Source organism: Carettochelys insculpta, chromosome 14 (assembly GCF_033958435.1).
Source record: "Carettochelys insculpta isolate YL-2023 chromosome 14, ASM3395843v1, whole genome shotgun sequence".
Classification (NCBI taxonomy): domain Eukaryota; kingdom Metazoa; phylum Chordata; order Testudines; family Carettochelyidae; genus Carettochelys; species Carettochelys insculpta.
This window is the reverse complement of record NC_134150.1, coordinates 18,346,648-18,374,589: the sequence shown is the minus strand read 5'-3', so window position 1 is coordinate 18,374,589 and position 27,942 is coordinate 18,346,648. Positions and strand designations below refer to the sequence as shown.

The 27,942-nt window shown below is 40.1% G+C and overlaps 1 protein-coding gene across 2 annotated transcripts in view; it reads left to right on the top strand.

Moving 5' to 3' along the window:
* Positions 1–27,942, top strand: part of LONP2 (lon peptidase 2, peroxisomal) — a 93,439-nt gene that overhangs the window by 41,626 nt on the left and 23,871 nt on the right. For both annotated transcript variants that reach the window (XR_012647437.1, XM_075008488.1), the window contains exons 9-12: positions 1,545–1,695; positions 7,037–7,163; positions 7,964–8,094; positions 26,224–26,366. Coding sequence is in view for 1 of the 2 variants with exons in the window: in XM_075008488.1 (XP_074864589.1) it covers positions 1,545–1,695; positions 7,037–7,163; positions 7,964–8,094; positions 26,224–26,366 (552 nt within the window). In the remaining variant the exon portion in view is untranslated. The remainder of the gene's footprint in view (positions 1–1,544; positions 1,696–7,036; positions 7,164–7,963; positions 8,095–26,223; positions 26,367–27,942) is intronic.

Sequence of the window (27,942 nt, the reverse complement as noted above, 5' to 3'; positions counted from 1 at the left end):
CCTCTGCCCCCCCCCGCCCATAGAAGTATTGTCCCATGGTGATAATACTCTTAATACTGTAAGACAGAACTTAATTCAATAAAGTTTGTTGAGGATGTTTCAAGTAATTGCCATATCTATACAGCTGCTCCAGCCCATGCCTGCAGACTATGGCTGCTCTGGCCAGTGGCCAGGGACCTCTGGCCAGGACTGTTTACCACTGTAGCTGTTTCAGCTGCTTTGGGGCCACTGCATGGTGCTGCCAGAACAGTGGCTATCCTGGGGTCAGGCACGCTGGCTCATGAAGCAGTCGCAGAGGGTGGAAAAAACACCAAACCTATGACTTCTGCAACCTCTTTGACAGACGTGGAGCTCTAGCCCAGTGTTAATGGTACATTCCTTAAAACTTATCTCTAAGTTAAGAGTTTTGAAATGGAGAGGATCCCTGTTAAAATTAATTCAGAAGCAGTCAGTTTATAGTGAGAAAGTCAAATGCAAATTGCAATTCCTGATGCAATTAACTTGTTGATGAATTATTTAGGGAGAAAAGGACGTAATGGCTGGAGTGTTCCTCTGTATTTAGGCTAAATAGTAGTTACAAAGGAATCAGAAGTGCTTCATTTCTTGAAAAGCAATGTAAATTGTATTTTGTTACATTTATTGAAGGAGGCCTTCTCTGCAAGCAGACATCTTTATGAGCATCTTTTGTTCTACCTGTACAAATACTGTAAATACACCAAATAACAGTATCTGAAAGCCTTTGCTTCTTCGGGGTATAAATTAAAACATAATCCCTTGGCTGTGGTGTTAGGTGGATTACAGTGATTTACATCATATGTGCAGTCTCATGAGAGGAATAGTAACCTGACAACTGAAGGCAGTTCTTAACTTCTGGTGTCAGTGGAGCAGTGCTCATAGGAATACTTGATTCTGTTGCTGGCTTTGTGTAATATGAAGCTAACTTGCAGAATTAGTATGAACTTTAAGAAAATGGTTGAGGATTATATCACAGTTTTGAAAAGGCAGAGTGGACCATACAGGAGTGTGCAGAATAATACAAGTAAAAACACTCATATGGGAGATTTTAAGAAAGTTACTTTTAAAATGTTTCTAGCAGCCCCAGTGGTACTCAGCTGAAGTAAAGTGAGTGCAAAAGACTTGAGCAATGATACTATACACTCTGTACTGTACACAGTTCACCTTTCAGTAGTTTGTGATATTCTGTTTATACTGAAATTAATACTGACCATGGTTTTCTACAGTCATTAATCTAGATGTAAGTTTTTTATTAAGGGGTTTCTATTTGTTATTTTTTCCATGCAGTATCCAATCTAGTACTGAATAACTAAAACAGGTAAGCAGGATGTCAGAGACAAGAAATTACATTTAGGGCTTGCTACGGAGCTCATTATTCATTTAAATCTGACACTCATATCCAACGGGAAGGTATGCTTTCACTATCAGTAGCACGTAGGAGATAGCTAAATAGCAGTGTATGTTTTGTTTTGAAATGCAGCAATTGCATTATTTTTGTTTTCACCTTTTTTTTTTTTTTTTTTTTTAAGGTCCTGGATCCAGAACAAAATCATAGCTTCACCGATCATTACTTAAATGTAGCCTTTGATCTATCCCAAGTCCTTTTTATTGCCACAGCCAACACTACTGCTACCATACCACCAGCTCTGTTGGACAGAATGGAGGTCATACAGGTTCCAGGTAACACTTAAGTACTTTGGATAAAATGATTGCTTTGAGGTTGAAATCACATGGGCTTTTTCATTTTGAAAAAGCGTACTCTCACAAGTCTCTGCACAGAAAACTAGAATCTGTCTGTCTTATTATAGAAGTTCACTTGGCCAGTCATAAAATTATGGCATTTAGCATGTGATAATGGAGTTTGAAACTTCCGTTTGGATTTTTTGCAGCAAGACTTTCTACTACAACTCATAGATTTGAATGCCTCTGTTTTTAGGCATCCTTCTTGAGACACTGTCAGAGGTCTTGATTTTGAATTAGGGGGATGTTCACTGTTTTCACGTTTTGAAAATCTAGGCTTAAGTATGACATTGTTTATGAGAGAAGCACTACTGTGCAGACTGCAAAGAACTTTAATGAATGGATTGATGTGTCTCTGTCCTATCCTGCTGTCAGCTAATAGTTTCTTCACAGCATTTTCAAGAGAGAGCTTTTGTTTTGTAGCAGGAAGATTGGAGTTTTAACTCTGCTCAATAGCCTCAGTAGGGATCATATTAATATCCATTAATTTTTAGCAAGCCACTGATTTGTAGCTTTGTGCAGGTAGATTTAAGCACTTTATTAAAGCTAATGTTAAAAATGTGCATAATAGATGGGTTAAGAAAAGTGTCTCTGCGTCTGGGTATAGTACTTAGATTATCCACAAATACAAAGTTTGTTTTAAAAGCCATAAGATATTTAAACAATAACACACATTTAGGGGAATACATTTTACAGCACAGTATAGATATTATCATTCAAGTCCTTGGGTATGTTGCTCATGAAAAATTATACAGAGAGTTGGTTGCAGAAAGCACATATGTCAGTAAGTGAAGATTTATCCCTTGATAATTGATAATATAGGGTAGGTTGTCCATTAGAAAAGACCACCAGGAAAGCATTTGTGTTTCTATGTCTCTCAATCACATTCTGAAGTCCAATGCCACAAGTTGCCATATCACTCAAGTGTAGCATTGACTGGTTCCACATTCTGCCAATGCTCCCTTGTTACTGAGGTCATGTGTGCCTGGGACTCCAACAATAAGCATGCGAGTATGAACCTCTAGCCTTTAGGGCTGTGATGTTGTTGGCCAGAGGGATGTATTTCTCTAGATTTCAAAATCAGGCCTTGGAAAGCTGGAGGCCTGTTCTCAAAGGGCAGTGACATCCACCATGACCTTTTTCAATCCTCAATGGCAGTGAAGATGTCTGGTGATAGTTAGCAGTCCATTTCAGGGATGGCAGGGTTTATAGCAGCCTTCCACACTGGTGACAGGATGGCTCCGACCAGGTGGTCTTGGATGGTATTGCATTGAAGTTGCCAGGCTCTGGACTGGGGCTTTCAGTTATGCAAGATGTGGGATAGCAACTTGTTGTCATTGCCTCACTTCCTGAATCACTTGTCCTGATTCCTGGAGTGGATGGCATCTTTTCAGCAGGACACAGTTGAGCTGTACCTGGTGTATGAATCTCCAGTCAGCAAGTTGGGTGAATCGGCCTCTGGGGAGGAAGTGATTGCTGGCATCCCATTTGCACGTCACTTCAAATGACTTGCTATGGTCTAGTTTCCATTTCAGGTTCTCTGATATTGGTGCTGGGATGACATCCTTCCAGGTCATCTCCAGTTTAGTTCTGGCTCTTGAAATGATGGTGATGCAGTGCATGTTCTTTACGTGCTGCCCTTGGACTCCCTCATGTTCCTTGTGCCATAGGGTTGATACAGTGGCAGTTGATACATTTCTCAGCCCCTATGTAGCATTCTGGTCATAAGTCTGGAGCAAAGCAAAGTCTCTCTTCTCTTTTCCAAATTCTACTTCGAGGGAGCAGCTCTGGCAGGTCGGGAGGGGTTCTGGCATTTTGCTTCTTGACAGGATCTTTCAGTGCCCTCTCCACAGTGTTCCTCACCATAGCTTCTAAGCGCATCTGAAGTTTGGAGACATGAATGATAGATCATCATTGCACAGGTCACTCATTCAAGGGATGTTGGCACTGTCTTGCCTGTGTGAGATGGACGCCAGTTCATAGCTGTCCCTTTGCAGAAGAAACATCCACTTCCTCAGTTGCCTGATGGTGGTGTCCACCTTGGTAAGGGGTACCTTTGCCCTGACAAATCTCAGGATGAATGCAATACAGGGTATCAGAAATGTGTTCAAGGCATTGATCTTTGGATATGATGCCAGAAAGGAGGAGTTAGTCCTGGCCACATCTTGCAGGATTTCCCCAATGGGTATCCTTGGGTGTGTACTGGGTGGAGAAACGTGTGTGTGCTGAGATGTTAGTATGCTCACCTCTCCTTGAGGAAGATGATGGATTCACCCTGGATCTGAAACAGTGTCACCTGGTCCAAGTTCATTCTACTGCCATTGAACCACAAGGATGCATGCTTCCTAGTATTGATGTTGAGTCCCATCAGTTTAACAGCCTGGTTGGTATCATCAACCATTTGTTGGAAGCTCTCAGGATCTTCTGTGATCAGGGCCATATTATCCACATGGGCCAGGTTATTCACTCTGTTGCTTTACAGCTCAAAACGACATAGATGACTGAAGATCATTTAAATGAACAGCTCCATGATTAGGTTGAAAACAGTGGAGCTGAGGAGACAGCCTTCTTTCGGGCCACTGTGGATCAGGATTTCAGGTGTCTCTCCTTCCATGGAGCAGGTGGTGGTGGTGCAGCCTTCGTTAAGTTCCCAGACTGGTTTTGGAAAGTTTTTCAGGCATCCCAGGCTTTTGAAGTGTGTCAAAAATGTGCTGGTGGGGCTAAATCATTAGCCAGGTTGAGCCATGCTATGGAATACTGCCTCTGTGCCCTCCTGGCTGTTTTGATGATGATCTGAAGGACAGTTTATGTTCACAGTGGTCATTGAATGACATGAAACCTTCTATCAAGATGGAGCTGGTAGCTCCTCTGTTCACCAACCAGTCTGTCATCCTGACATGCAGTTTGTGTGTGGTAGAACAGAGTATAAAGTATAAGTTGACAGTGTATAATACTACTACTGTTGGTAAATAAAGTAGTCTGCATACCTTTTTTTGTTTTTCTTAATGTCCAATCTTGTTTTTCTTTAGCGTATGCATTGTCAGGTATACCTCTCTATTATCCAGAATATTTGAATGGCTAGCAACCTCCTGGTCCTGTGGCTGCCAGATAAGAAAGAGTGTACTATATCTGCATTCGAAGGGGGGAGAGAGAGAGAGAGTGAGAGTCTGGTAGAACTGGTGTCTTCCAGTATGAGATGTCCTTCACAAGACACTTGATGTGCCTTTCATTTCTGTTGTCTCCAAAAGGGAAGTTGTAGAGGAGACAGCAGAAGGCAATCTACTTGTTATGAATTCTCCTTGAAGTGTCATCTTAGATCTCTAAAGTACTATAATCCTTTGGGCATATAACAGGAGGGACAGAGCAGTATATCTGTAGGGAGGGGATGTTGGAGATGTATGCATTCATGTTCTCTATTTCCTCCCTCCATTGGATGATCTTCAGTTGTACCAGCAGATTTGCTATATAGTTTTCCTTGGTCTGAGAGAATAGTATGGAAAGGGTCAGCTGCACAGGTCAGGTGAGGTGTTGAGGTCCCACTGGGTGGTTTCTGAGGGAAGGCTGGTCATGCTGCTGAGGTAACTTCTTGCTCAGCAAGTTAACAACTAGCACAAGTGGGCAGTGGAAGGAGGTGGAAGAAGTTCTTTTTAGAGCATCCTTCTCCTAAAGAGCAGGTGAGATGATGGTTGTCCTGTTTGCGATGCACCTTGAGGATAGCTTTCTGGGATAAGATATCGGTCTGTGGCTACGTCTACACTAGCGCCAAACTTCGAAATGGCCACGCAAATGGCCATTTTGAAGTTTACTAATGAAGCGCTGAAATGCATATTCAGCGCTTCATTAGCATGCGGGTGGCCGCGGCGCTTCGAAATTGACATGGCTCGCCCCGACCGGGCTCCTTTTCGAAAGGACCCCGCCTACTTCGAAGTCCCCTTATTCCCATGAAGCAGATGGGAATAAGGGGACTTCGAAGTAGGCGGGGTCCTTTCGAAAAGGAGCCCCATCGGGACGAGCCGAGCGGCTGCGAGCCGCGTCAATTTCGAAGTGCTGCAGCCGCCCGCATGCTAATGAAGCGCTGAATATGCATTTCAGCGCTTCATTAGTAAACTTCGAAATGGCCATTTCAAAGTTTGGGGCTAGTGTAGACACGGCCTGTGGCAGCTCTGCTTTTCCCATTCATGCTGGTTTGCAGTGTCATGGAAGTGCCTAAGATCTTCTTGAAGGCTGTTTCTCAATAAGTGGTCCAAGCAGCAGTTAAAGATTGATGTTAAATCAACAAGAAAGCAGTTGTTTTCTCAATTTATCCTGGAGTCTCTGAAGTAGCATGAAGATTTTCAGTAGAAATCCTGGAGCCAGCTATTTCATTCTTCTAACAGGCTGAGAAGCAACACTGAAACGAACACTGAGCTATATGGAAAAGTGCCCCGCCCCCCAAGCATATCCTAATTCTTGTGGGGAGGGTAATCTGTTGGTTATTTTATTTTTGTTACATGTTAGATCAATGCTTTCTACATGGCATACAGGGCCAGTTTTCTAGGCAGTCGCAGTTTACTCTTAAGACCTCAATTCAGCAGATTCATATGTGTGTAAATTTCACTAAAGTCAATATAATTGTTTGGGTGAATAAATTCATATACATACACACATGTTTGCACGATTATGATACGATTTTTTCATTTGAAATGTTGTGGGTTTAAGTGGATATAATTTTGGTAGCCAGCTACCCCACTTGAATTTGTAAGAGCTACATGTAGTTAAAAAATCAGGTAGTTGTCTGATTCAATTCTATTTGTTGCATATAACGCATCTTTCCATAAACATACTATACAAACATAGTTACAACCATAATTGACTGTGCCAGTGAAATTAGAGGGGTTTTCCCCAAAAAATTATGCCCTTGATGATCATAGTAAATAATTTCTCATATTGTCAACAGAATAATGATAGAGTATGTGGACAGATGTGAAGTTTCCCCTTAACATACATCAAAAGCATTTTCTGCTTTAATTGATTGTTCAAGCCTTCTGGCATGGCAGAAATCAAATCTTTTGCGAATATCAGCAATTTTTATAGGTTGTACTTTGAAAATTTAAAACAATCGTCTGTTTGATCAAGCAATTCATATTCTGGAGCTAGTTGACTCCTGGGATTATTTGAGATGGAGAGTGATTTTAATATAATTCAATAAACCTAAATCCTTACTTTTGTTAAATTTCCTCAGTTTTACATGTAATTTAGTACCAAGTAGGTCAGAAGATGAATGAAATGCTTTCTTTTGAAGGTTATACACAAGAAGAGAAGATAGAAATTGCACATAGACACTTGATACCTAAACAGCTAGAACAGCATGGTTTGACCCCTCAGCAAATTCAGATTCCACAAGTAACTACTCTGGACATTATCACCAGGTAAATGTGCTTTGTGTTACTTTTAGGCTCTAGATTACTTTTTAATGTGAGACTGTAAAGATTCATGAGGAGCAAATCCCTTTGTAAACTGAATAGCTAACAGCATAGACTGTTCCATTGGTTCTGCTGTCATTGTTACAATATGCACAATTGGTTACAAACCTGCTGTTTTTTGTTTTAAGGGGTGATTTTTTTTTTATGCGTAGGTTGGAAAACTCTTCAGCATCACCTGTGAAGAGCCACTATCTTAATATTCCCTCTTTCACATTTGTACAAAAAAAAGTTAACTATTAGAAAGTCGTGTATGTAATTTTCCACTGTTTTTAACACCATTGATGGACAGTGCCCCAGATATGTATTAAAATTAACTGTGGAAAATAATACAGAATAGAACATGGATTCACAAAGGAGTTTAGTTAGAGAGTTGCTGTGGGCTTCTTTTGTGTATTAAAATTGCACCTCCACTACACCCAGTAATACATATGGAATGGGAAAGTACAAGGGATCTAGCTCCCACTTGAGCCTTGCACACTTCACTCAAGGCTAAAGGATGATCACAGCCCCTGGGATTAGGGGACACAATTGCTCCTTTTTTTCTTTCCCTCTTCAGATTTGAGGTGGTACAGCCTCTTCACAGAAACCTTTAAAATCTTTAAATAGGAAAACCTACCATTGAAGATATCTGTAGAGTAATAAGAGTTGTGGGTTGTGGGGAGTTCATATTTTGGTAAGTGAATCAAGCATTGGTGGTACACTGCTTATAGACTTGAATTCAGAGTAAAATACTGTCTTTGTGGTAGATACACTAAAGAGGCAGGAGTCCGCTCTTTGGATCGAAAATTTGGAGCTATTTGCAGAGCAGTGGCTGTGAAAGTGGCAGAAGGACAGCACAAGGAGGCAAAGCCAGATCGCTCTGAAGTCACCGAAGAAGGTTTGTGTTCTTTTTCTGTACTTTAACATAAAGTAGATTCATGGTGATACGTTCATTTGAGAAGTGTCTCCAGTAGTAGGGTCCTGATTCACCACTGCCTTACTCTGGAGTTTTGTGTGTTTGTAGCTGCATTTTTTTTTAAAAAAGCTCTTTGGTAGAATAACATCTTTGAAAATGGGAATGACATCGTGGTGGATCAGACCCTGTAGTGTGTGGTGTACAGCCCAATCCCATCTTGTCAGGAAGATTAACTGGGCAATAAAACAGGGATTTTCATGCATATGGTCTTCAGTCACTCAGCAGATGAATGAAAACGAACTTACGCACGTCCCTTTTTGCTCTTCATGGAAGGTAAACTTTTAAAGTAAAGGTCAGACTAGGTTTTCTGATTTTTGTGAAATCTTTCTTTATTGTTCCATCTGTATATCCAGCTTGCGCTACCAGCTCACAGCTGTCTCACAGTAGTGCTGTTATCTGGCCACGTACTGAAATGTGACTGTACTTGTAGGCACTGAGATGTTGTGTGTATTTTTATTTGTGTTTGTTTTGTATGTTTATGTGACAATGCATCTGTCAAATTAAAAAATAAGGGCTGTCGGTGAGGTTGATAGGGTGAAATAGTGTCCGCCTAGCCCTAGGAAGCAACACTTCAGTGATCAAGAGTTTTGTATTTGATATTTTGTTAAGTTGTATGTCTGGAGGAAGTCAAGGGATTATTTTACTCAGAGACAAACTTATTTAATGTGGGAATTGAATTGTTCTACATATTGTAAGTACTAGGATTTTTTTTTTAATTTGATCTAGGCATATGGTAGTATTCTTTCAGGTTTATCTTGTCTATAGTTACCTTTCATGTATGCAAAATATAGTGATTTATGGCTCCTTGTAACCCACACAACTGATAACCTGTTAACAATCAGTTGTAATGTACCCTTCTGAAAAGTTACTGTTGTACTCAAATGCACAGAGGGTCAGGGCAGTTAACATCAGACTGTAGCAGCAGCAGCAGCATGCTTTTACTTTGTGGGAATAGTGAACAACAAACTTGTAACGCAGATTAGTTCTCCTCGTTCCACTGTTTCATTTGCATAGTGTGCAAAAGCTCACCAAATCCAATTAAACACAGATAATTAAATGTATTTTGTGTGAATGAATTATTACTGGGTGTTAACGGCAGTAGGTTAATGAATGAGACTGTCAGTTGTGGCAGAGCTAAAGTCACCTCTCCGTAAATCATGAGAGAAATGTGTAGTAATCTAAACTTACTAGTAGAGCTCTGCAAAACTTGGGTCAAATCTTTCAGTTTTGCTTCAGGCAAAACATTGGTCTCTGTGGCAATATTTCCCTAATAAGAAATGTAGGATTTGGCTTAGAAATGTGGTTGTTTCCCAGGTGTGGCATATTAGAGATTTTGCATCTCACAAATGTGCATTTTATAAATAATATCAAAATATATTTCTGGTAACCTGACCCATTATTTATGCCTGGTAGAAATCCTTTTTATTTAAAAAAAAATTGTGAGTTACTCTGTCATTGAAAAATGGCATGAAGAATATAAAAAATAAATCAGGTTTGAGTTAGTAAGCTTGGCTTCAAGTTATCTATACAGTCATTGTCTCAACACTGTTTTCTATATTGAACCCTGGTAATTTTAGAGATGGCTGTACAAATACCTGATAGAATTGATGAGAGCTTGAAAACCACTTACATCTGTAAATTTGCTCCAAGTACACTATGGTTGTAGCATTCTTCTCAGGCTTTGGAAATTAACAGTAGTTTGCCATCAGTCCTGTGCTTATACGCTTTCTGAGATCTTGCTATCAGCCTGTTTTTTTGCCAGATATCTTTCTTAGCCAACTTTTTGTTTTGTCAAATATGATAGCAGATAGACTAATTAGAAGGCAAAGCAATAGCCACAGATGGCAATTGTACTAGGTATAAGTTGTACCTGTAAAATAGCTGGGACCCTAAAACTGTGATTATCATATCTGCTTTATTTGAGAAAGGAAAATAAATCAATTTTTAAAGCATTTCAGTGTTCATGATAACAGTATTATCTATTTTTCACTGTTTTTTAAAAAATCAATGCATGCCCATCTGCTAGAGTATATCTGTACTAGTGTATATTGAGGCTGAGCTATGGAAGGTAGAGAGCAACCTTTATTTTGGCCAGCCCTTTATTCAGACAAGAGCAGGTTACAATCCTGTGAAGTATTATCAGCTGGGCACTTAGCTTTAATTTTGCTTTGGATCGTAGCACTTCTTTGCTTGTGGGTTCCATGTCTGAGTGTTTAATCAAATCAAGGTGGTGGAAGTTGTCAGAGGAGATTGCATAGAAGAAACTGTTCTGTAGCGAATGCAGGCTCTGGAGGGCCTAGGAGAGAATACTGCCCTTACAGTAGTGGAAATGTGTGATTTACTCAAACTGCTACAATTTTTACCTCATTTGGGGGCTTTTTTTTTCTGTTGGCTCTGGTGGTGCTGAAGCAGCTATTGCCAAGTACATCAATTTTTCCTCTTCATTTAGACTAGAGGGTGACATGAGCACATGTCAAGTCGTAAATACATTGTTCTGTGTCCTCTTTGTGTTTTATTTAAAATTGTTTTCTGTTCTTTACTTCAATATCCCATTCTCTCAGTGAGAGGAAGTACATGTGCAGTTTGGTTGTCACTGCAGTGGAACGGAATGACAACACTTTGGGAACAGGCATTTTGTCTCGGTGTTGAATGCCATCTTTCTAATAAGGGTATGCTCGAAAAACAGTATGAAGAAGTCCTTCAGCGGGCTTCACTACGTGCCCTGTGACTTTATCTCTTTTGCCACATTTCTGTTCTCTGGAGCAAGAACTTCTACTTTCTTCCTGTGTTCCTAAGTAGCATAATAGCTTATATCACACATGATACCTTGCTCTTTGTATAACAGTTTTCGTTAGTAGATGTCAAAGTTATGTGCAGTGGAGGTAAGTACAAATATCCTCATTTTACAAATGGAAGACTGAGACACAGAAAAGTAAAATGACTTGTCCAAGGTTGGCTTGCAGGCCTGTGGCAGAAGTGGGACTAGAACTCCAGTATCTTGATTCTCAGCCAGTTGCTTTATTCATGAAACCACACTGCCTCTCTAATAAAAACGCAGCCTTCCTTGCATATTGCTGTTTGGTAGTAAATATCTAAATCAAGTGTTCGCTCATAGGGTTTGTAAGAGTTTTCATGTCTTCTCACCATTTATTTTGCTTTAGAATTGATATCCTGTGGGTAAGAAGTATCAGTAATAACCACATGAATATTTTTTATTCAGTCCTGAGGCAGAAGCATGGTGTGTCCTCAGAAATCTTTAAATGTGAATTATAAAATGCATTCAGGCTTTCATTGTCGGTATGTAGAATATACTTGTTTTTAATGTTTTGACTTTGGGATATTTGGTTTCCGTGTCTTTTGTATTTCAGAACTTATTGCTCTTTTCCATATATCTTTTATATGACAATTATTTGTCTGTATTTAGTATCCGCCTCCCAACAATGGAAGGACCATAAGATAAACTACACTGTTTAGATTGCTCAGATAATGCTGGGTAACCATCAAAGCGCCTATCAAGCCTGTATAGTGGTAAAACATTCGATGACATTTATGCCAATTATCAAAAACCATGGGGAATGTTGGATATTAGGCATAGTGGAGAATTTAAGGGGGTAAAGGTAAAATATATATCAATATTATATGCCAAGGATTTTTTCACGCACTATACATTTGCTTGTGACCACTCCATATTGAAAGTGAAGACTTTACTGAGACCAGGAAAAAAAAATCCAGTGGATTATATGTAACTAGTTCAGTAAGATCTGACGTGTCTTTCAGTAGGAAATATACCATTAACTAGCACATAAAGATAGCCAAGAAAGGAGCATATAAAGGGACTTGACCAATTGAAAAATTGTTATATATTTCTGTGTAAATCCATGTAATCAATCTGTTTTTCAGAATTTTCCTTTGTTTTTTCCTTATCCAATACCTGTTGTTTAAAAAAAAAAAACTTTTTACTTGCCATTTCCTGTATTCTCATGAGATCATAAGAATTTTGTCTGAAATAATATGTAATGTCAGAAGATTTGATTACAAGCCAAATTCAGTGCTAGCTTATACTAGCAGTAACTTTTACCCTGTGTAATATTTAGTGGGGTTTCTGAGCCAAGCTGAGAGTACCTACCATGGGCAAATTGCTTAAAACTGGGCCACTCATAGCCTAGACTGGGGTCTCCTTCTTAATAAGTTGAACAAAATAAGCCACAAAAGTTCCTCTTCCAGACCCTCTGACCAGCCAGGAGCTACACAGGCAAACCCACAGATTCTCCAGCAGTTCCTAATGCCCAAACCAGCAGTCCTCCTTTCTCAGGTGAGAGCTTATGAAAATCTGTTTCACCAAAGCCACACACATTCTTCTAGTTCCCAAAGTGTTTAGCCATATTCCCAGGTCAATATATACTTAGATCTTGCCCAAAACAGAACGCTGTGCCAATCCTTTAGACTCTAACATCTAAAGGTTTATTGAGAGAGAGAAATTGCTAAAGTGGTAAATTACATATATCAGTTACAGCTATTGATTCATGGTACAGCCAATGGTAAAAGCTGCCGTGGTTGAGAGTCTCTGAAAATACAGTCCCTTAAGGCTTGGGTCCATAGTCCCTGCAGGCTTAGTTCATGAGGACTGAAGACAAAATGGTCACTGCCAGGGACATCTTTATAGACGTGCCATGTGGAGGGAAAGACCCTTTCTTCTTCTCATAGGCAATAGAGGATCACCTGATTGGGTTGCCTGTTGTGGCATTGTGCCATTGGCCACATCCCAGATGACACATCTCAATTTCTTGAGCTGTGTATTTGAAGTATGAGTCTTTGTTTTAGCCCATCATCCTGGCTGGGATGAGATCGTGCCTTCCAATGTGATCCTTAGCTCTTTTTATGCATTTTTAATGCACATATAGAGCCAGTATCTATAACTTTACATGCAATTAGCATAAGTATCATAAACCGATTCAGTGAGTTACCAGCTTTTGTTAGACAGCTTGTTTGGTCCACCTGGCACAAGTTTTGGTGCAAACTTATTACAGTGGTCACAGAAATGGTTTTATAATTATTGTAAAAATTCAGTAACATCACACCCTATAACTCCATAGTCCACCACCTGCTGCATCCTATGCTGAAAGAGATTTTTATGTACACACCTGGCTGCACTAACAGAGTGGAAAGAGAGATACAGGTAATCAGAACCCAAAGTGTTTAACTTTTTTTTCTGTTTTGAAAATTTATTTGAAGTGGACCATGGTCTTGTGTTTATATATGGCATATTTTTAAAACTTCATTACATTGAAGGAGTGTCATGTATTTAAAAGGACTCATGTAATTGCTGGATAGATGAAAAAAGTTTAATTATTTTTCCAGAGGTTTGTGTGGTGTTTTGGAAGTCACCCAGACTGAAGGAATTCTGTCAGCAGTTGGCCCGTACTATGTGGGCCTTTGTGCTGTGTGGCTGTGGTTTTGTTCCTGGACACAAAAAGCTCTAACCCTGCCTGTTTCTAGCCTAGTTCATCTTTACAGGGTGACACCAGTCAGCAACCCTTCCAGTCCACTGTTTCACCAAAGAACGTCCTCCCTGCGTTCATAACTCAGACCAATCTGGAAAGTGTAAAACCAGCCATCCAGTTATCAGCTCACCTTAGCATTGACACTCCACCAGTTGCACACCAGAGACCTGCTTAGGATAAAAATAAAGTTTGTTTACTAGAAAAACCACATATTCAAAGATGAAATAGTAAGGTGAGAGCAAAAGTATACAAGTTACACTGAAAATAAACATAACTTTAGGCTTTAGAGTTTGTGAAGTTTCCCCACAGTTACAACTCTCTGTATATGCGCATGCATACCTTCACAACCAACACAACCATAACCTTTATACCTGTCTCATGACCATTAAGTTCATTCCATTACAGGCATTCATGAAAGATCTTACTCAGCGTTATCTTACAGTAAAATAACACGGTATGCTATCGGTTAGCTTAAATGCTTATGTGGAGGAGTGGGATTAAACCATCTCTTTCTCCCCTTGGGGTGTTTGCACCCTGAATGTCGCAGCTTCTAGTGAACCACTTAAAACCTGGCTTGATAATGTAATTTCTCATATAATGAATTAGAATGCAGAAGAATAAGTAGCTGTACTAGAAAGCTCAAGTAATCGAGTAAGGGAGTTATTTATAATGTAGAATTAGTGCTGGACTTTCAGCTTCTGTCAGCTAGAAAAGTAATTGCAAGCTATAGGCTGAAATGCTAGTGTTTTTGGTTGACACATTATTTGGAGCAGACCCAAAAGCAGTGAGCTGTGAACAGTTGTCTTTGTGTTTGTGAGGTCTAAAGTGGCAGCAGAGAAACACAGAATAATGAAACAGAGGAAGGCAGGTGGTACTTACAGTTAATTTTTGCTAATCTGGAGCCATTTACAAAATGGTACACTCATCTTTAAAATACAGGGTTTATTTTGTACTCAATGTATTTATATTCAGCTGTATTTTCTTCAACATAGCTAATCAATTTTAAAAAATATGTATTATCTATATTTTTGTTTTGATTTTTCATTCAGGCTGTCAAATGAGAATGTATTTTTTTAACATCAGTTAAAGAAAATAATATAACACTCTTCTCCAACGAGCTTGTTTCTGAAATTACTGGAGACTTTAGTAATTATATAATAAAATTATTATTATGTTTTAAACTTTTTCCTCTCAGCCTGAGTTAAGGGGATTTTTGGTGCAGTAAAGATTTAATAAGATTTTACTTAATTACCGTAATGATACTTTAAGGAGTAAACCGTGCAGCAGCATTAACATTGTCACCTAGCACATTTTTTTAAAGTACTAATTGATTTAACATGTTTTAAAAAATACTGTTACCAAACACTTTTGTAAAATACATATATGAATGGCTGTATTTCAGAGATGGTAGTAAGCTTCCACATTAATACATGCAGGCTTCTGCACATGTCCAGACTGCAGATCTCTTGGAAGAGATCTGCCAGTGGGAGCATTCTGTCAACCTCCCTGTACACCTCATTTCAGGAGGAAGAAGGAATGTCGAGAGAGGGGATTTGTCTAACATTTGGCGCTGTGTGAACAACTCAAATGTCAGAAAAGCCTCTCCCGACAGAACTGTTGGCAAAAGAGATGCAAATACTTTGCACAATTTGCATATTTTTTGCTGACAGTTCTTGGTGATCTAGGCACAGGCTCAGTGTAAGGCAGTGAGAATCCAAGAGAGGGTTTAAAGGTGGTTTTCTTAATCAGGTTGTTAAATGTTTGGGTCACAGACTTAGGACAGATCTACACTACAAAAGAAATTCAATTTTAAGTTACACAAATTAAGCTGGAGTTAACTTACCTTGTTGAATTTTGGGTGCATCCCCACTGCAGGACAGCAATGGGAAAAACTCTCCCAGTGACTTCCCTTATGCCTCAATTTAGCCTGTCCTTACTCAATGCACTAAATCAAATCCCAGATGATCTACCTCTGGAGCATCGATCTTCATGCAAGTATATATGTGCCCATGGCTGTTTTCATAGTATGTATGAGACCTTAGGCCACCTGAGCACTAACACCCTTTTCTGGCAAAAAGTTAGTGAGGACTTCAGTTTCATGTCCCAGCCCAAAAAAGCAGTGAAAGCAGCACAGGGCCTCCTTGGATCCTGTGCTGGGGAGTTGGCTCACAGAGCCAGGTGAGAGTAAATTTCAAATGGTAAAGCTGCAAGCATTTGTAAGTTTTTTTTGCATAAAGTTGCATTGTGGCTCATATACTTAAGGAATCCTAGAAAAATGTTTTGTTTTGTTTTTTCTTGTGGGCCACAGTAGCACAGTTGCACTGAAAAAAGTTGGTTACATGTATGAACTATTTGTCACTTTTGTTGGTCAACACTTTCTTGCAGGACAATACCAAAATAAAAGTTGTTTTGGGATTGTGTATAAAACATGATTCCAAGACCAGCATATCCTTAAACAAATAATTGTAAAATAGATTGAAATATTATGTTGATTCTGAGCCACTTTCTGCTATCAGATATTCATGTACAATATGTAAAAATATTGTGCAAACATGAGGCTTGATCCCTTACTCACATGATCATACTTGCACTGAAATGAATTGGACCATAACTTTTTGAGAAATGCTTAAGACGCTGTCCTGCAAAAATTAAGTATATTTGTGTTTGCTTGATGGAGTAATAATTGTATGAGTTTCAGGATTGCACCTTTGAAAGAAAAGAAAAGCACATTTATGCAATGACAGCTGAATATGTAGTCCTTAAGCTTTACAGTAAAATGCTGGACAAAAAATTATGCATTAGGTAATGTAGGCTGTTTCTCGCATGCAGATCCTACTCTCTGAATGAAGATTGCTTCAAAAGGCATATATTATGATCCAAACCGGTGAAAATCTGGATCTGTAACACCACTGATCACTGGAGTTGTTCTGTACTGCTAGAGTAGGAAAAAATTAGGCCTTCATCCTTGCAGTAGCTAAGCTTAAGGAAATGTACTTTTCTGGAATATTCCTGAAAACCCAGTGGGATTGAAAAGAGCTGGAGATAAAATAGCCAGCATATCTAAAGTAGAAGACGTCGTTCTTACCAATTTGGTTATTTTGAAGCTTATTTTTACAGAATGAGTATTGAACAGTGAAGAGAATTGGTTTTTTAGAATAATTATGTGCATTAATTTGCACTACAACAACTAAGAACTTCATTCAGACCCTACTTCATGAGTGCTTAAAATCTCCCTATTAATTTAGGATGGAGAGAGGTGCATGGAAATAAAACAACTCTGCTGGCTATAGCCAGAAATGTTTTTCTGCATGCAATTGGTCAGTAGAAAAACATAAGCAAACATGCACATTTAGTGTCCTGAACCTAAATTTCTGTTAAGTTTCTCTAATATACCTTCATAAACTTCTTGAATAATTGGATATTTTAGGTTAAGAGTAACTTGTGCAATAACAGAACTGAAATCCAACGATAACAGTATTTTGTTAAATACAGGCTTGTGCCTTAGCTGGGTATGGTAGAATACTGTCTGTGGAATGATATATGAAACACACTTGTGTTTAAACAGCTTTCCCACCGAATTTTCCTTCGGTTGAGGAAGATAAGAACTACCATAACTTTCTAATTCACCCTAACTGAAACCCAAAAGTTGTTCTGTGCATTTCCTTCTTAATTTGGAAGGACACAGGGAATACCAGGTCTGTAGTCTCTCATACTATGGGGTTCTTAAATACTGTAAGTTAAGATGAGAATGTTGCCATTTTTCTTTTGTTACATTTAAGTACAAAATCCCTTTTATTTTTACGCTGATTTTTAAAACAATTCTTGTCCTGTCTTTGTAGCTATGTGCTAAAGCAGTGTGTGATGCGTTAAATGTTGTTTAAATTTTATTTGCATTTTTTCTTTGTTTTCCCCTTCTTGTCAACAGAGGCAACCAGATATCTCTGTTAGCGAAACAATCTGGTTAGTGGATGTTGACCCAATTTGTTGCTTGGAAACAGTATTGGGTAGATGAGACATGAGCAAGACAAATTATTACCATGAGACAGAAATTATTGGTTCATCACGAGTGAACTGTGCAGCACTTCTGTTTAATCTTTCCTTGGGTTGCTAAAAGAAAGCTGCAGATCCTGTGATTCCTTTTATTCTTATGGGACTGTTCAATACTAATTAAAAGCGTATACTGTCATCTGTATGCAACAATTTTAAATAAGTTTCTGCACATTTAAAACTCTGAAGTGGCCGTGTCTCGCATGGTATTAGTTAAGATGATATTGTAAAAGGCAAGGTCTATAATTTGAGGTTAGATACTAAGCTTGAGCCACTAAGAATCATAAATAAAATCTTTTGCCTTTCTTGTCTGGCTTTCAGAGAGCAACTCTGGTTTCATTTGTGAGTACAGTAAACTGTTTTCATATCCTGCAGCCCCGAGACTGGGAGGCTGCTGAATATTTAAAGATGTTGGATAACACAGTTTACCCCTCCCCCCCCTACAGCCGCAAGCTCCTGCTCAACTAATGCTCCATTATCTTGGTGGGGATGGCGGAGATGCTTGCGGGGCTTGGGCGTGGCTGCACTGCATGGGGAGCCGCTGTTTGCACTGTGCACGGGGTGTGGGGGCAGCTACCGTGCAGCTGCTCTGCGAACTACTCTGAATGGAGGAGCCACCAGCTGTACACAAGCTCAGAGGCTGCCAGAGTGAGAAGGTGATGGCTCAGGCAGGACAGAATGCCAGTTAACTGAGAATTCCAGTTGTTTGAATACCAGATAAAACAGAGTTTACTGTATGTCTGAATCTAAAGCAGGCTGCCTCTTCTGGTTGAGTTTGTTCTAAATAGTTAAAATACTTAAACATTTTTCTTAATTTTTGGAGTGATTTCATGATCATAGAAATTTAGTTCCAGCGCAAAGTGGCTTTGGCACTTGTATCACATACATCCTTTTATTTTATATATTTATTGATTCATAGTCCTTTATCTTCAGGCTATATTTAAACAGCTAAGAGTCCCTTTCCCTCTCCTTTTCCCTACTCCCAACCCCCTTGCTTAATTATTTTGAAAATTGGAGTTAATCGTTCTCATTAATGTTAAATAGTTCTTGAATAATTGTTTCTGGATGTTAGGAAGATCAGTGAGTTAAGTTCAACTATCTAGACCTGAAGAAGAGCTCTATGGAGCTTGAAAGCTTGTTTCTTTCACCAGCAGAGGTTGGCCTAATAAAAGGTATTACCTCACACACCTTCTCTCTTTCATATCCTGGGACCAAAATGTCAACAAAACAACTGCAAACAATATTTTCGTAGCATGTCATGTAACTTACATAATGATTCATGGCTGTACCTGTGTGTACATGTGTATATGTTTATAATGAATATAAATCTGTTTATTTGGCTCTTTGAGGATTCCTCATATTCAGTGCACGCTTATTTGTGAAGACGTAGTAAGAAAATAGGATTTTAGGAATAAAAAAGGTGCTGGTTATAATTAGGCATTGGAACATTTAGCATAAACTTAACAAAAGAAGAGGTCAGAGTTCAAGTTAATTGTGTAGAAGATGGAGAAATCTTGAGTGCCTTATGGTATTATTACAGAATATAGAACAGGGATTACTCAATTAGGCTATTAAAGCACAAGGAGAACAGAAGCTTATTTTTTAATAAGGCAGATGGCCTCAGCAATTAACTAGCAAATTGTTTACGAGAAGCTTCTGTGTATGTCTTAGCTGTATACAGAGAACTAGGTAGAGTAAAGAGCATGCAGAAAAGCTTGCATCAAAATCATGTATTTGCTCGTGTGGTGGGGGGGAATGGGAAATTTTAGACAAAAATATCTTGACTTACAACAAAAACAAGTTGTGCTTGTGCATCCTGAATATTTAGCATTGTTTAAAAAAATCTCCTCAGCATTATACATCTGCTAAAATAATTAACAGCTTGATCATGTCTTGAAGGCACAGAGTTAATGAAAGTTGATAGCACTAATATTCCTCTGTCAATTCCAGTGAAATTGCTAGAGATGCACAGAGTGGCTCCTTCTTTTGGGCATGTCTCCACTACAAGCTATGGGTGAGATTCACAGGTATTCTCATTACCTTTCACTGAGCTAGCGTATGTATGCATAGTAGTATAGCTGAGTCTGCATGGGCGGGGACAGCAATGAGATCATACCCACCAGTTTCAGGCAAGTTTATACTCAGTGTGGTAAAACTGTTCTGCCACTGCTTGTGTTACCATTAGTGTGAGTATGTGAATGTGACCTGGGAAGCACAACCCTACCTCATAGTGTAGCTGTAGTCTTGAATCACTGAAGGATCACCAGACTGAGGATGTGTCTCAGAGGAACTGATGGCTGTATGTTGACTATATAAAGTTAATTGTGGAATTGAGAAGTTTCTTTGGTGTTGACATGTGAAGTGACATTGGTGAGGATGTTTTATAGTGATTTTTAACAAGTGGCTTCCTTGGTTTTTAGTGTTTGGGTTATTTTGCATAAGGGGATAACGGAGGGTTAATAAAGCAGTTTGGTATTAGTCTCTCCTAAGAAATGTGCACTTAATGTCGTCTTGTATTCCACGCTGATGCCAAGGGTTTCCTTTATGAAAGAAGACAACTCTGTTGAATTAAGTAGATGAAATTTGAAAGTGTTGGTCTGGCTAGGACTATTCATATGTGTCTTTGATGTTCATAGATATTGTGTACCTCCCCTGGAGTCAGAGGGAAATAGATCCTTCACACTGAACGTAAGAACAGTCCACTTGAATTGGAGAGAGATGAAGTTTCAAAGAAATGAAGGCTACATGAAGTATTTCACTCTTAAGGCAGCAGCAGGTCTTGATTCCTAAAACAGTATGCTGGGGTGAGGAAGGGCATGGACTATCCCGTACATATAATCAGAAATTGCCCATGAAAATAATTTTGAGGGTTTTAGTAGCTTGTTCCTAGACGGATAATCTTTTACATCTTTGGGGTATCACCACCATCACTATGCATCTGCATTCAGTGCTAGCATAACAGGGGCCACAGGCATGTAAGGCACTATCATTCTTCAACACTGCCATGGAAATATCAGACTATTTCCAGCCCGTTGCATCATGCTCAAAAGGGAATGGTAATCGCTCTTCAGCAGCTAGATCAGATTCCACAGGCGAGTCCTTATTTACATTCTCTTCTTCAGTACGTTCTCACTTGTGGGCCAGTGCACACTGAGGCTGAACAAAGTACAGATGGCACTTTCTGTGTTTAAATTCTTTGGCTTATGCAGGCAGGCAGCAGCATGTTAAAAAATTACACAGGCAGCAATAGTTTTAAGAGAGCTTTGAAGCTATCTGTTGCAGGTGTTGAGTACACTGACTGAGAGTCACCTTGTAATCCTCTTCCTTCGGTATAGGAAGACTTGCTTATGCTTAACTGAGTGTCAGTTGCCAGATACCGGCAGTCTCAGGGCTGTCCCTAGACACAAGCAGAATACGCCATGGCGTGGGGTGCCACTTTGGGCTAAATTAAGTCATGCCCTATGCTGTGCCTGTCTATGCTCAGCCCAGGCAGAGGCCAGTGATGCTGCAAGCAGCCCCAGTCCCCTAGGCTCTGCTCTGCCTCCTGGATGCAGCCAGCCAATCCCCTGGCCCCTGGAACTCTGCTTTGCAGGCTGTGGCCCATTCCCTTACCCCTCTGCCTCCTGGCCCTGCGGCCCGGTCCCCATCCCCTCAGCCCCTGCCCTTACTCCACTTCCCACCGTCTGGCTCAGCCCCCTCAGGCACTTGCTCTGCCTTCTGGCCCCAGTAGCTGAATCCTTCAGCTCCCTCCACACTGGAGCCCAGCTCAGCCTCCTGACCCACTGCACTGAAAGGCTGCTCTGCTCCCCCTTCCATCTGTTCCCCTGCTAGCCTCCCTGTCCTGATCCTGCCCCCACAGGCCTCCCCACAGCCTGCAGAGCTGTTGTTCAGCTCCCCTGCTGGGAGGGAAGGAGGGTGCAGGTGCTCAGGCTGCATAGAGTACCCCAAGTCATAAGGATGGCCATACCCAGTCTGTTAGCCACCAAAGTAGTTTCCTCTGGACAATGCCAGCTCTAGTACTGCCTTGCAGGTTAAGTGTATGTGTGTGTCAGTCTCTGACTCGTTTGAAGCATTGTTTTGTAGTGTCTAGACCCTTATTCATTAAATACTAGGCCGTCTGTCACACTAATGTATGTGCCAGCTTATAAAACTCAGCTCGGGTTCAGCAACATGTTACCACAGCACTGAGATGTAGTTACATTGAAAAACAAAATGTTTATTCTCCAAGATTCAGGTGGTGGTAAGTAAGGATAATGGACACAGGGCTACCTATGAAACAAAACTGTAACCCATTCTAGAAACTAAACAGGCTAAACCTGTTTAAAGAGGTTTCTCTGACCCCAAATATCTTCAGCAGTGCTTGCGGCAAAGGGTGATTGAGATCTCATTTTCATGAGTGTCAGCACGTTGCCTGTTTATGTAATAACTGCAGGATAATGGTGTGTTTTCCTTGCCTTCTCATACTCAAAAAAAAAAAAAAGACACAGGTGAATGATTATCTTCTGCCTGATAGGAAACTTTTGTCCACCACTGCAATAATGCAGAGACTAAAAACCTATTGTCAGTATACGTACGTAAGTCCTTATGTAGTATCTATGCATACATTTCAGAACAATAGCAAGGAGCAGTGATGCTGGCTTTCATATAAAATCTCACATCATATTCTTTGGTGAAACAGAATGACATATAAGCTTTCCCAGACTATTTGTGGATATGTAATTTTCTTTACACACTTGTGATCTTACAAACCCCTCGGTAACAACTGGCAAGAGTGTTATAAGGATATCCTGATTCTAATATGCACGAAGGTACTTTACATAGCGACCATTACCGTGGTTTCTGGGCAGTTCTTAATCTTCACCCATGTGAAATAGGGGAAAAGTATTATCTGTATTTTACATACATAGAACTCTGGCACAGAGACATCATCACTTACTTAAAATCACACAGGAAGCCTGTGGGTAGAGCAGGAAAATGAAACCAGGTTGCCTGAATCTCAAGGTAGTACCCAAACCACTGGATCATCCTGTTTTGTGGCACTCAGGTATTTCGTGTAAAAGGGAATGTCTACACGAGTGCTACAGTGACACCATTGCAGGATAGATACTACAGTCACCAAGGGGGCTTTTCTGGTTGCTGTAGTAAATCCACTCCTATGAGAATTGGTAGCTAAGTCAACAAAAAAATTGTTTTGCTCTAACTACATCTTCTGTGCGGGTTAGTTCAACCTAAATATGTTGCTCGTGTCTTGAAATCTTCCGCAATCCTAAGCAATGTAATACAGCTAAGTTTATCTAAGTTTCAGGTGTAGAGAAGGCTTGTATGTCAGGCTAGTTGGACCACGTGCCAGCTAGTGATCTAACATAATAAGGTATAGTAAAAGACGCTGTCTGGCAGTGATTTATCTTTAGAGTAGGAATTGGTAGTTTTGGGGACATCGCTTCCAACAAAGGACCAGAGGCGCTCCATTCACTAGAACAGTACTCCAGTGTAGGGATAGCATTTCACGACAAAGCAGCTGCACCAAGTTGTGATCTCACTAAAATCATTTGGAGTTCTTCCTATTGACCATTTTTGCTCAGTATGAGCCCCATTAACCACTGTAAAAGCTAGGGAAGCCAGTTTTATGTAGAGAGTTCTAAGTAGCCTGTAGGAGCCATCTAAGGACAGGTCTACGCTAGACACTAAAGTTGATTGTAGATTCGCAATTCTAGCTATGGCAAATGCATAGCTAGAATTGATTTAACTATAATCAACTTACCTGTCTGCCCTTAAAGAGGGAGGTCGACAGGAGAAACTCTCCCATTGATCTCCCTTTCTCCTCGCAATATTGAGAGTACAGGGTCAACTGTCGACCCCAGATTTTTGAATTTCACACGTTCCTACTAGGTATGCTAAATAGAACTCCAGAAGATTGACCCTCATTGGGTCGATCTTCAGTGTATTGAAGGCAACCCGTAAGATAATCTTAAGAAGTGAAAGCATCATTTGAGAGCTCATGCATTGCAGCGAGAAAGGTGAGTTTTATTGGGCTGAGTTGGTGTATCCCTTTGAGTGCCTATAATGTGAAGTCCAGCATATCAGGATCTCATGAGCCACCAGTGGACATATTTGTATTCCACGCATGCTTCTGTCCTCTTTAGACATACCGCAAGTAGCAGGCTTCCCATTTTCTGCCACTTCTGTGACTAATTGGGCACACTGCTTGGAAGATAGTGATGAGATCTGTGGGTTGGGGCAGGGGAAGAAGGAAGTAGAGCTACTGAACTTCATTGTCTTTGTTCAATAGTACCAGGGATATAAACAACTTTTTATTTGTGCTGTAGTTTAAAAAAAATTGAATATCACTTTAATGAGTAGTTTTGTACTGTAACTATGGAAGTGGATGGACTTAAAATGTGATAATGAGCTTCTGCTCTGTACTCTGTGTGTGTTAATGGAATCCCCAAGTCATGTACACCCATGTATTACTAAATCAGTTTGAGCACCAAAGGAAGGTTGTTGTAGCTAATTGCAGGAATACAGCAAAACAATGTCTGGGTCAGGTGTAGCCCAGGTGTGCTGTTGCTTCATTTTATAGAACCTGTTCTGAGTGTTTCCAAGTCCTTTGATCCTTTTCAAAAAGAGGGCAGGGCTATGCAATGTTGACATCGTTTACAAAATACTAACAAAAGGCATAAGTATAAACATGTTATTTCCATATGTAGAGCAACTGTTTCCATGCACAGTATTGATACACTGATCATGCAATGCAAATACTATGCATGGATCTCAGGGAGAACAAACTTTGTGCATTTTCTTCTCTGGCTGCAATAACTGAATGACTGACTGACTGACTGACACTGTTTTTTAAACATCCTAGTTTTAAGAAATAATTTGTAGGTCAGCACTCTTCCCCCGCACCCTCCATCTCTGAGTTAACATTATCCCTTCTGGGCCACTAAAAATAACACAGATGCTTAAGCATAATAGGTAAATTGGAGAGCTGATAATCTTATCTTGAATATTTTTTGTCTGATAAGTGGGTATTTCCAAAAGACTTAAATATTTTAGAAATAAGTAATCCTCTAGCAGCTTAGAGACCTAACAGATTTATTAGGTCATGAGGTTTTGTGGGTAAAACCAGCTTCCTCAGATGGCTGGAGTGGACAAATAGAATCCAGGGTTTATATAGTCAGGAGGGGAAAAAGTGTTACCTTACACTAGTATAACCAGATAATGAAACAAATTAAATAGCATGTGTCCCATTCATGTAGCTATCAAAGGTGGGAAAATTGCCTTTGAGAGGCGTAAGATAGTTGAGATCTCTCTTAAGGCCTAATTTAATTGTGTCAGATTTGCAAATCCAATTTAGATGTCTCCATCTGTAATCTTGTAGTAAAATTCTTTTGTAGAAGAATGGCTACTTTTAAATCCATTGTTGAATGTCCAGGGAGATTAAAGTTTTCCCCTATAGGTTTAAATGTATCCCAGTTCCTGATGTCAGATTTATGTCCATTTATCCTTTGGCACAGAGACTGCCCATTGTACGTGGCAGCGGGGCATTGCTGGCATATATTATCGCATTAGTGGATGTGCACCTGGATGAGCCCCTGGTGGCGTGGCTGATGTGCTTAGGTCCTGTGGTGGTGTCACTTGTATGGGTATGTGGGTAGAGTTGGCAACGTTGCAGGGCAACGTTCCTGGGTTAGGGTTTTTGTGGTATGGTGTGTGTCTGCTTGTGAGTATTTTCTTGAGGTTGGGCAACTGTCTGTAGGAGTGGACTGGCCTGTCACCCAAGGACTATGAGAGTGAGGGATCATGTTCCAGTACAGCTTGTACGTTGTTGATGCGCTGGAGGATTTTAAGGTGGGGGTGACAGGTAAGTGGTGTTCTGTTGTTCCTTATTGGGCCTATCATGATGCAGATGACTTCTGATTACTTGTCTGGCTCTGTCAGTCAGTTTCTTTTTTTTCCCGGGTGAGTAATTTAGTTTTTAAGAATGCTTGGTAAAGATCTTGGAGGTTTTTGTCTCTGTAGGTGGGATAGGAGCAGATATGGTTTTATCTTAGGGCTTGGCTGTAGACAACAGATTGTGTGATGTCTTGGATGAAAGCTGGGTGCATGTTGGTAAGAGTAGCAGTCATTGGGTTTGTGGTATAGAATGGTATTAATGTGACCATAGTTGACTTATAGTGTCCAGGAAATGGATTTGTTGTGTGGAATGGTACAGGTTGAGTGGATAGTGGGGTATAAATTGTTGCAATCCCTGTGCAATTCTTCAAGGGGTCCGTAAGAAGAAGATGTCATCAGTCTAGTGTAAGTAGAGGATGGGTGCTAGGGGACAGGAGGTGAGGAAGCATCATTCTAGGTCAGCCATAAAATGTTGGCATATTGTGGGGCCATTCGGGTGCCCAAAGTTTTTTTAGATTGTGTATAAACTACTTTTATTAATATTTTGAGTGCTTTATTTTCCTATTAAGAAATGCTTTTACAAACCCTAACTGAGATTTTCTTTTTGTAGACTGCAGAGAGCATGTTGAAGAAGATGCAAAAACCGAATCCATCACTGACACACCTGACCTGGCTCTGCCACCAGAAATGCCAATACTAATTGATTTCCATGCCTTAAAAGATATCCTGGGGCCACCTATGTATGAAATGGAGGTAACAGTTTTTCATTTTTCTTTGGCTGTATCTCCCTTTTCACTTAAGTTATTTTTGTCCATTGTGATTAGTTACATCACTGGTGACTGCTCTTGTGTACTTTTTGATAGAACTGTGTTTCTTGACCCTTGTGCCTAAGCACCTTTACAGTTGGTCTGCATGCAACAAGATTGAATTTCTTTAGGTGAAAAAATAAAAATAAGTAAGTATATTGTGCGATAGCATACAATAGTCCTATGATGTGACTACATACTAGGTGAGATCTTTGAAGTTAATAGTGTGTTGTTTTTTTTTTTTCCTGAGAGCTTATAAATTTATTTGTCTTGGGCAAAAAACAGATGCCTGCTTCCTAAACAGAACCCCTGTCAGCTAAACCCAAGTACTACTTAAAATTAGTTGTTTTTTTTTTTTTTTTAGGTATAAAAGCAGCCACTTCACTTTATCCCACTTGTTACCAAAAATTCTGTTTGTGACTCTACAGCCCCATCCCAATTTTAGTCTGCCTTGCACCATCATCTGAGGAAGGGGTGAGCAAACTTTTTACGTCAGGCCCCACTTTTTGTCCCTACAATTAGCAGGCCCCTGCAGCCTGTCTAACGTAAGTCAAACTCATGGAAATTTTGGTTTCGTTCATATGAAAAAAAAAAACCCTCTGGGCATGTGTAAGAAGTCTGCAGAGTGTAAAAACTTTTAGTTGGTATATAAATGTGAATACAATTACATAAAAACAGTAACATAGTTCGGCATTTTAATGAGATGGATGAACCTGAGCTCCAGCAGCAGATTGTGCTTCACCCTCCTACCCCCCCTCCTTACAAAATTTCACACAACCACATGGGGGTCTGCCCCCCACTTTGCACACCCTTGATGTAAGGGCATGCCTCCAGTCATCCTCCTTACTTCCTGCATCTGGTACTTTGCTCTGTTACATTGGCCAACTACCATTCCTGAGGTAGGACTCCTTATCTTGAGTTTCTCCTTCGGCTACTTGCACTTCAGTTATCATCTGCCTCCCATGGATCCAGTTGAACTTACTGAGCAGCAAATTATGGCTCTTTGTATTCCATAAGTCAGTGTCTAGTACCACAGGAGAGCAAAACAGTTGCTGAAGCAGAGAACAGTGTTTGCTTCCTTAATTCTGTAGAAGGGAACAAGGAACCAATAACAAATAAAAGTGAACTGGAGACTTATGAGATGTGAAATGCTTGCTTCTAGTAGCTTGCCCCGAAGCTGTCTCTCACTGGGAAGAGAGGGCCAGACTGTGAAGGGATTTGGAGGAGGCAGCTGGGGATGCGTGGACTGAGAAGGAAAGTGAGTTAATTGTTTGGGATCAAGCTGCGGGGCTGCAGAATGTAAGCCTGTCAGGGATTGGTGGTAATTGGTAAAAAGATGGGAACAATGGGATTGATGTGTCCAAAAAGGATGATGGAAAAAGTGATTGATGACAGCGAAAGAAGCTGAGGGAATTTGCAGGCAGAGGGGAGGACTCCACATGAAGTGCTGAGTAATAATGTAAATTTATATCTGTCTGTGGTGGGATAAGATCACAGTAGCGATTTTTGGTCTCTGCCCTTGC